The sequence below is a fragment of the Clupea harengus genome, chromosome 5 (assembly GCF_900700415.2).
Source record: "Clupea harengus chromosome 5, Ch_v2.0.2, whole genome shotgun sequence".
In the NCBI taxonomy this organism is placed as follows: domain Eukaryota; kingdom Metazoa; phylum Chordata; class Actinopteri; order Clupeiformes; family Clupeidae; genus Clupea; species Clupea harengus.
In genome coordinates, this window is record NC_045156.1 from 28,689,214 (window position 1) to 28,699,019 (window position 9,806).

The 9,806-nt window shown below is 43.9% G+C and overlaps 2 protein-coding genes across 2 annotated transcripts in view; both read right to left on the bottom strand.

Moving 5' to 3' along the window:
* Positions 1-900: 900 nt before the first annotated feature.
* On the bottom strand, positions 901-1,794 carry gng8 (guanine nucleotide binding protein (G protein), gamma 8). The gene is made up of 2 exons (XM_012832783.3): positions 1,708-1,794; positions 901-1,099 (listed from the first exon to the last, which is right to left on the bottom strand). Exons 1-2 carry the CDS (start codon positions 1,789-1,791, stop codon positions 971-973), a joined length of 213 nt encoding a protein of 70 aa, XP_012688237.1. The 5' UTR covers positions 1,792-1,794; the 3' UTR covers positions 901-970.
* Positions 1,795-7,664: 5,870 nt separating this feature from the next.
* Positions 7,665-9,806, bottom strand: part of LOC116220592 — a 3,118-nt gene continuing 976 nt past the window's right edge. The window contains exons 1-3 of the mRNA XM_031568435.2: positions 9,647-9,806; positions 8,506-9,411; positions 7,665-8,090 (exon numbers count right to left, since the gene is read on the bottom strand). The exon at positions 9,647-9,806 is cut by the window's right edge and continues 976 nt beyond it. Of these exons, the coding sequence (XP_031424295.1) occupies positions 7,782-8,090; positions 8,506-9,411; positions 9,647-9,670 (1,239 nt within the window). The 5' untranslated portion in view covers positions 9,671-9,806 and the 3' untranslated portion in view covers positions 7,665-7,781. The remainder of the gene's footprint in view (positions 8,091-8,505; positions 9,412-9,646) is intronic.

The following is a 9,806-nucleotide window of genomic DNA, read 5'->3' on the forward strand; positions in this document are numbered from 1 at the left end:
AATGTGTATGGGGGAGCCATATTAGACTACTCAATCATTCAGCTAGGTAAAGTTAACCGATACAGGAGATATTTACTGTAGGGAGTGGCTTGGTTTGGGTTGGGGAGGTCATGTGTCTGAGGTTAATGTGTAAACTATGCTTACAGAACTACACAGAGACATGAAGAGAAAACGCTCTCACGCCGCCGTGAGAACTTTGGCCCTCTCCGAAAGGTTTTACTGCTCCTGGATCCACACAATAACCCCAATATAAAGACTGACCGAGAGCACAATTAATGATTAATGGGACTGAACTGTCTGACGTAACCTAGTTGTTGGAAGTGCATACATTGTTGGAAATTATTGTACAGAAAAAAAAACCTTTATGATGATTCATGATGATTAATATTCAACATAATGTAAAGCGTTCAGGTTAAGTGTTCAATTAAAGTTTTCTGCAGGTGAGATATCTTCCGACACGTTTTCGATCAAACGTACACATTCACAACATTCCCACAGTGCCCATAAGAGGAGTCTGTCATGACGAAACAACAGACGAGACGAACAAACTAAAACATATGCAATACATCACTTTGAAGAACATCAAGATTAAAAACACAGCAGATATTAAGACCTCTGTAAGTGCCTTTAAATTCAGTCGGATCCTAAGGTGTCGAGTTGATCCTAACCTGTACATTATTAATGAACATGCCAATTCATAATCCCCACCTTCAAATGTAATCTTAGCCAGGGCTATAACACAAAGAAGATGGAGGAGTTTCTCAGGTAAAGTGTAGAGAATCAAATCCATAACCATTGGAATAAATAGAACCATTTCCATGGTGATAACAACATAATGCGCTCCACTGCCCCTGCCACAGGTATTTGCTCTGCGCGGTCATATATCATCTCCCTCTGTGGACAGTCCCTCTGGGGGCCCTCAGGGGGCGGGGGCGGGGGCAGGGGCAGGAGCCGCAGGGCAGCGTGTGGCTCAGATGATGGCACAGAATATTTTCTTCTCTCTGAACGGATTCTCTGCGGAGGGGACGGGGGTCAGCAGTGGGTCCTCTTTGGCGTGGGCGTCACAGTACGCCATCAGCTCTGCTGCTGCTTTAGACACCTGCAGGGACACCCAGTACAGTTTCATCCTCTGTGTGTGTGTGTCTGTGTGTGTGTGTGTGTGTGTATATGTGTGTGTGTGTGTTTGTGTGTGTGTGTGTGTGTGTGTGTGTGTGTGTGTGTGTGTGTGTGTGTGTGTGTGTGTGTGTGTGTGTGTGTGTGTGTGTGTGTGTCTGTCTGTCTGTCTGTCTTTCTGTGTGTGTGTGTGTGTGTGTGTGTGTGTGTGTGTGTGTGTGTGTGTGTGTGTGTGTGTGTGTGTGCTGATATAAGAGTGATAGAGTGCTGTTTTATTGGTTTCACATTCAAATGAGGAATAACCAGCGCGCTAACATAGTGACCTATGGTCCAGTTATATTTCTTGCCGTTGTTCAAAGCTTATGGTGATAAGTGCATCTGGGAAGTCCACTTTCATACACCATTTCTCCACAAGATGGCAGGCTTCTGTCCCCTATTAGTTTCATGTTGCTCATCTAATTTTAGAGATTTGCACACTTAGATCAATCTCCTATTAATGTATGTATTGTCGTGATTGGATAACAATGCTCATGATTGCTAAGTGCGTGACATAACAGATATTCAGTAATCATTATACAAAGGTTTCATACTCACCATCATTCTCTCAATGTTAACCTCCAATTTTAGTTGTTCAACCGTTTTCCTGGCATCTGCAATCTTGGCCATGTTGTTGGACATCTTGGACTGTGGCTTCCAAACCTTCATGTCCACAACACAAGGCCAGAGTTGCATCAGTCACTGGGTCACTGGGTCACTGGGTCAGCATTTACACTGTCACACTGTCACACTGTGACAGTCACTAAACATCTGTCTACATGTACCCCTGTAGACTGCCACTTGAACCTGAGCTCCAAATTTGAGCAATATAAGGTTTTTTTGATGAATTGTTATTGTTTAATTAAAACAATCAGTTGTCTTTGTAGGCTAACTTGACGTGGTGAGCCCTCGTGGTCTTCCTGAGCTTTCTGATTAAGGATCTTTAACAGGTACTACAAACACAGGGATCTATCAGATTTGGACAGGCTGAGTTGATTGATATCAATTTGATACACAAAATTATATTTGTATAATTTAAAATGATGAATTATTCTGTAAATTATAATTTGTCCAAGGAATGAGAATGGGACGAACTAGTTCTTCTCGTAATGCTGGATGGCAGTTTGCTGCACCCCCTGCCTCCCGAGAGCAGTCTGATGTTTGTGAGGAGTATTTTTTGTTTTGCTACTGTTCAGCGGGTCTCAGCTGGTTGAGGCAGACTCTGTGCCTCGGAGGAAGAGGGTGCGGGGAGGGGGACAGAGAGGAGGGACACATCCGAGGATCAACACATCAACATCTCCCACAACCTGTGTCTGATGCCCACAACATTACATCAGATATCTTGGATGAATATAATGAACAAAAAGTTATTTTCCAGAGTTATTCAAATAAAATACAACACAGCATGGCTTAAGCTTTAAACAGGCTGTCATTGTATAGCCTCCAGAGAAAAGAAAGGCCAGATTCACCCATAATTTAGGACAAATATTTTAGTTGATTAAAAAGTGCATTACAAAATGTCCAATATGTGCATATACTGCACATGTATATAAAAACATATATGCTTATTTTTTTTTTCAAACATCTTCAATTAATTAATTATTAATTCCTTCTATGTACCAGGTTAGAGTTTATATCAAAGATTTCAAGGATAATACGTTCAGTCTATTCAACATGACCTCCAATGCTCTCATAGCACTACTGTTTAAAGCTCGCTGTGAGGGACTTACGCTTGAGAGAAGGCTGCCTCCACGGTCCAAGGGTATCACTAAGTGGAGAAGGGGATATCAGTGATACAGCGTCTTCAGGATAGGGCAGTTGCCAACGTGCTTCACCAGTCCCCTAGAAGTGAGCAGTAGTCTGGAGGTCTGAGTGGGAAGGATGGGCTGGGCTGGGCTGGGCTGGGCTGGGTGTGTAAAGGAGGAGGATGGGGTGTGGGTGCCTGAAAAGGTTGCCTCCCCTTATAATTAGTGCTCCATCCTTCCCCCCATACTGGGCAGAAGAGGCAACCAACTGGCAGCATGGGGTATTTGACCTTATCTGTGCTGCACAGTATACAGGTAATTACTTACATGACAGGGGGTGCTTCAGTAGGACATTAGAATTCTTTATTTACCCTTGTACCCCACAAACAAAGTGTAGAGATTGTAAGAGGCTGCAGAGTGCTGTTGAACACACCTTATCTTATTTATATTCTTATGATACATGCCGGACCTTTTCATATATTATAGTATGTATGAAGCACATATCAATGCACATATTTATTATATGGCATTAGAATTACAATGCATTTGTGAAGTCTGTAGATATTCTATGTAGGCTAGAATGTATTCACAAACAGGTCTACACACCTTAAAGTCCAGAGCCAGTCCATATAAATATGATGTGATGAATGCCAGTCTTGGTGGATTACACGGTTCCTATGACAGCACAGTAAGCAACATTTACAGCTGACTGGGGATCCAGTGAATGGGGGTGCTCGTATGAGAGAGAGAGAAAGAGAGAGAGAGAGAGAGAGAGAGAGAGAGAAAGAGAGAGAGATGTCTCTTTAACAGGTAACAGGTGTCTTCACTAGCTCTTATGTACTAATGATGACACATTACATAAATGTATATATTTATGTTATATATATATTTAAGTTACAGGCGTATACAGGTTTTTAAACCAATTATATGGATTAAGGGGTCCTCTGAACAATAACCCATTGATGGAGATATGCTAAAAAAAAAAAAAACAAAGAGCCAAGGTAAATTGTGGGTGAGAGAAAGATTAACCAAAGCAAAGAAAGGGTTTGGCTAGAAAGCAAATAGCTGCCATGTTTGGCTCGATCTGGAACGGTGTGCCGTGTGCTTCCCAGTCCTCTCCCACATCTGTATTCACATTTCTACCTGAAGGCGGTGAGGATGAGGTTGTGTTGTGTTGTGCAGGTTAGCAGGCAATCCTCAGAGGCCATCCTGTTCTTCTCCCTCCACTCTCTCCACCTCTGAGACAGTCTGCTCAGCTCAAGCAGCTGAGACCCACTGAACAGAACAGTGTCAACACAAACAGACTCCTCACCTGCTCTGTGTGCACTGCTGGTTCCCTTTGACTCTGGTTTCATAAAAGAGCTTCCAGGGTTCCAGTGGTTATGCTAATCAATGGCATGGGAGGCCAGACTCATGGGTGAGGGGATTTATGGGTTATGACTGGCAGTGAGATTGTAATTTTCTATTCATGTTGCTACAGTACAACATTCAATAGGAATAATTAGTCCTTATACACCAGTCTGGAGAAAAAGGTGTATATCCACAGAAGAAGCCCATTGACTTAAAGGGGGGGGGTCCCAAACCCAATCTTTTTTTGAAGGGCTCAGAGAACCCACCTGCACCCACCCAAGCACTCTGTAGTCATGACGACATGATAAATGTCTATAATAATAGTGAGGTTAACATTTTCCACCTGTATGTCTTTAAACAGTTGACACTAGCTTACACTGTTGTTCACATTTTGAGTAGAAGTCTGGGAATGTCAAAGTGATTTTATCTTACATGTCTTAAAGTTTTCTGCTACCTCTGATGTCTTTTGTCAAACTCTTAATTGGACATCAGTATCCTGAAAATTGTCAGTCATTAACAGGGGAACAGATCAACACTGGGCATCTGTAATTCCAATACATGAAATATCTCTTCCAACACATCAAAATCTCCTTCATTTTAGCCCAAAGAAATGCCAGACGGGTCTGAACTGAATAGACCAGTTTCTTGTGTTTATGTATAAACTACTACCTCCTGTGTTTGCATTTCTGAACTTTTCACATGACTACCTGGACTTTGGCAAGCCACAAAGTTACAGTACTTTATTACCCTCTATTGGAATTAGGAGGCATTGCAGGCTTGGGGGTACACTACACTACACTGACTTTTACTTGGTGGTCAACGTAACCAGAGTAACCAAAGGAAAACAATTAATAATTATATATAAATACAAAGTACATAAATACAAAGGTTTATTCATGTAAAATACCATTTAATACCACTATTTAATCAATAATAATCTGTATGGTTCCAGGTAAGCCTTTGTCTCATACCACACCACTAGAATGAGTAGATATCTGGCATTTTGATTTGTTTACACATAATGAGGAGATAAACAAGCTTAGTAAAGAACCCCCTAAACACATTTAATGCAATCCAGTTGAATAGTGTCCTAAGGAGAGCCTTGAGTTCCAAACACAATCAACCAAGTTGGCTGTTTGGCTAGCCCACAAAGGCCTCCTTCTCCCTCCTCCACCACCATACAGCTAATCTACATTTACTTGAAGAAACAAATGTGACATGTCTTTATAGTATATATATATTTACTTATGACTTATACTTACACATACACATATAAGGCAACTTAGCTCTGTCCACTCCCTTTGTCCGTTTTCTTTCCCTCCTACTCCTGACTATCTCCATTGAGGGATGCTGCCGCAGTCTTGTCTCCCTTCTCTCACCTATCTCACACTCTTGTCATCTACCTGCAGAAAACCTCTGCTTACAGCGGTCCATTCCCACCAAACGATTATGCATAAATTCTTCTCTGCTTATAATATATACTGTATGCCAACCTATTTACCCGTAATATAAACAAAAGCCATCATTGATATATTTTTCTGCTCTAATGTTCTGCTTCCCCTTATAATAGTAACCTGGGGACACTGTACGCCCTCTTAGCTGTTCTACAACTCATTTAGCCAATTTGAGGTTCTGCTCAAGATTTCTTCTCGTTCAAAGGGAGTGTTCTCTGGCCCCCGTCGCCGTAGTTCTTGCTCTGCAGGGGCTCAGGGTTCTGGGCTCTGTAAAGTGCCTAGACAGAATCTCAGTTGTTGTTGCTGGAGCTATATGAATTGAATTTAATGTATTTTCAAGCCATCTTCTTGACACATATCTGAGAAAGAAAATAATCAATTCACAATTCCAGAACAGTTTGGTCAGATAACTTCAAGACCCGTCTGAAAGATCCCTGTGGCAGATTAGGGTGTTTCATCCAGTAAGACAAGTTTTGTCTTTGGTTTTAGAGAGCCATTGCACAGTTGTCAGGCCTCTTCATTTTCTTCAATATCAAATTTATTTTCCTCTTCAGCAACAGGTCACATTAGTTCTCATATTTACAGCATTAGCCACATGTTACCAAATGTTGGGCCACACATAGTGAGTCATTAGCTCATACATAGTTTTGCAGTATTTCATTTGACACAGTCATTTGCCACCATTTCCCTGTGTCCCAGTGTTAAAACCGAGGAACTTCACCACCATTATGCAACAAGCTTGCATTTATAAATAACTCTTTTGTACCCTTTATTGCATGAACTGCATGAACTGCATGAACTGCATGCTATAACCTAATGAAGAGTTGAACTAACATAGTCTCAATGTTTCTTTCTCAGTACCCCCACCATCAGCTGTTACAACTCCATGAGGAATCTGGAGTATCTCTTTAGACCACGGAGGCATCCTCTTGCTGCTCTGGTGTTAAGTGAGCATTTCTTCCCCCCATGACCTATATTGTAATTTTGCACGTATGAATATTTCATGCACATTGTGCTTACTGCGGCTAAAACAGCAGAGCCAGGGGAGGGAGAGTGATGAAAGGAGCTGTGCCCTCACGGTGGGGCAGGAGCCTGTGATGATGCCTGTCTCTCAGGAGGAGTGTGGAGCGCCTGGCCCCCCCGAAGCCCACTAATGTTCCACCATTCAGTATTAATGAGAGCTGAGAGAGGATCATCTTATGCTGAAACACCAAATGAACTTGAGGCTTTCAATTTGACTATAAACTGCACTATAGTCATGCATAGAGGTAAATGATGTCTCTTTCACAGAGTGAATATGATTGATTCCATTGCTAAGTGCCAGAGAAATGATTGTAATGACATTTCTGCCGTTGTAAATACAATGGTTGAAATACGTATACTTGCAATATACAATGCACACTGTATGATCATGTAGCTGTATGAAATGCTATACAATTGCTGGTAAAACTTTAAGTGCTCCGTTCTATACATCAGATTACTTTAAACACAATCACACATTAAGCTTTAGCTTATACTTTATGACATCCAATCAGTAGGGTCGTAACACATGGAAGACTAAGACTCCACTCAGTGTTGCCTACAGACCCACTTCATGCATAATCCTTTTTGTTTCCCCACACTGAACTTGATCTGACCAAAGACATGTAAGATAAAGCCAAACTGACCATTCCATACACAAACATACACTTGATGGAGTGTCCCACCCTATAGGTTAAAGAGCCGTTGGTTTGATCAGATTCTCATATGTGGCACACACGATTTCAAGCTGAAAATGAGGACCTAGGGGCCTGCATACAATGTAACTAATAACTTTTATACCTCAGACAAATTAATCTTAATCCAAGAGCCTCAGCACCATCAGAGCAGTATGCATACTCGTGAGGCCCATGGTCCCCCCACTATCAGAGCAGTGTGCATACTCGTGAGGCCCATGGTCCCCCCACTATCAGAGCGGTGTGCATACTCGTGAGGCCCATGGTCCCCCCACTATCAGAGCGGTGTGCATACTCGTGAGGGGCGATGGTCCGCCCCACTATCAGAGCAGTGTGCATACTCGTGAGGGGCCATGGTCCCCCCACTATCAGAGCAGTGTGCATACTCGTGAGGGGCCATGGTCCGCCCCAGCAGACAGCGTGAGCGCATGGCCATTCGGGGGCTCCTGGACCCCAGAGGACCCGGAGGCGCTTGTCCTCTCCTCCCGCTGCAGGTGAAGCAGCCGCAGCTCCTCGCTAATGCGGGCCGTCTGTGTGCTCTTCTCCTGCAGAGCTCTCTGCGCCTCCTGCAGCTGCTCCTGGAGCCCCTGCACCTCCTCCTGCCGGCTGCAGCGCTCCTGCTCCAACCCCACCACCTGCTGCTGGAGATGGGTCGCCAGTGCCTGCGCAGACTGGAGCTTGGAGGGGGGGGGGGGGGGAGAGAGATATGTCAGGGAAGGCAGGACTGGATGATATATATACAGTATGTCATTCTGGTCAACATGTCTTGAAAGGGTTTAAGTGAAGTGAAAATGCTCTACAGCGAGTCTCATGCGACTAAACTGGATATAAAAAGAGGGCCATGTTGTGTCCATACCAACACATCACAAATGCTATATATAGAATTATTATATTTAGAAGTCATAGCTAACCTGAGACAATTCTTTTTTAGTGAATCTCAAATGTTGACCATAATCTCAAGTAGAAAGTGTTTTACAGCTGCAATTCTCGGCTGTGGTTGTATGCAGAGAATCGTGTCAACAGGTTGTTGAGTTTGTTACACTGAAGCTACTCAATAGCCTATGCTGTGTCCATGAAATGTGCGTTGGTTACCTGGATCGTCAGCTCGAAAGAGGAGCATTTGAGCCGTTCCAGATGCTCCACTTTGGTTTGACACGCAGTGAGGATGTCAATGAGAGTACTGTTACATGCCTCCGGTGTAGAAGCCCTTGTGCTGCTGCTGCACACATCACCTTGGGTTGGGTCCTCAGGTGTATTCTCCTCTAAATCAGAGACGCTACCTGTAGAGTTCCTCAGCTCACCGCTTCCTGTAACACCCATGTGTGTGTGCATGCGTCTCTCCTTCGGGTCCATCTGTAGAGAGGTGACAGATGATCCAGTTTCAGTCAGTTCAGATCCAATGATAACAATTGTCCGTTCTAAAGTGGAGTTGGTTCCCAGCATTCCTTTGTGCTTCCCTCCTGATCCAAGCCATTTCTGCGAGGTATGTTTTGGTGAATCATCTCGAAGGCAACCTAGATCAGAGATGTCATGAGGGGAACTACAGGTTTCTGTCTGTGGAGTGTCCAGGTTGACCCCGTCCTCGCTTGTGATTATGGATCTTAAGGTCTTCACCGTAACAGACCCGGGAGCATCGTCTCCTTCACTATCCTCGAAAGCCGGTTCATCCGTTTCCCTCTCTGTGGAATGTAGTGGCGACTCCTCCCTGGTCCCGAGCTGATCTTTAGCCCTCACCGCTCCATCTCCTGGACTGCGCAGACCAGACAAAGCCTCCTCAGCCTCGTCCAGCTCTCGGATGGCCTCTAAAGGCGAGATGTGGAGAGGCAAGTTGTTTAGGTTCTCCTGGGAGAGACATGCTGGCAGCTTGGTGGTGGTCTCTCCCGCTCCGACGACTCCGTTAGGCTGAGACTCCTCTACAGGACATGGACTGACAGAGCTAATGCTGTACATCTCCTCCATGTCGTCTCCCGCCTTTCCCAACGCGTTCGGTTCCTGCATCTGCGGCCCATCACAGAACACGCTGTTATGCCCACTGCTAGAGTGCTGGAGCCTGGCTCTTCACAGATATCATTTTAAAAACTCAAAGAAGTAATTCAATATTATTTAAAAAAAAATGAGCAAACTGTACAAAACAAATCATATAATAAGTGTTCCAGTAAGTAATAAGAGTTTTGTTTTCCTGCCTATTTGTTTTCATCCTTCAAATAAATAATGTGAAAACAGCTCTTCCTACCTGCAGCAAGTTCAGTGCTGTCATCCCTTATGCCCCCTCTCCTCCACTGGTGCAGTGTGTGTCTGCTGGTGGGCAGGTCTGTCTGCCCCGTGTTGAAAACATGGACCCTATTAATGACCAGGAGCTCAAGGCTCCAGTTACACAGACCAGTCAATCAATT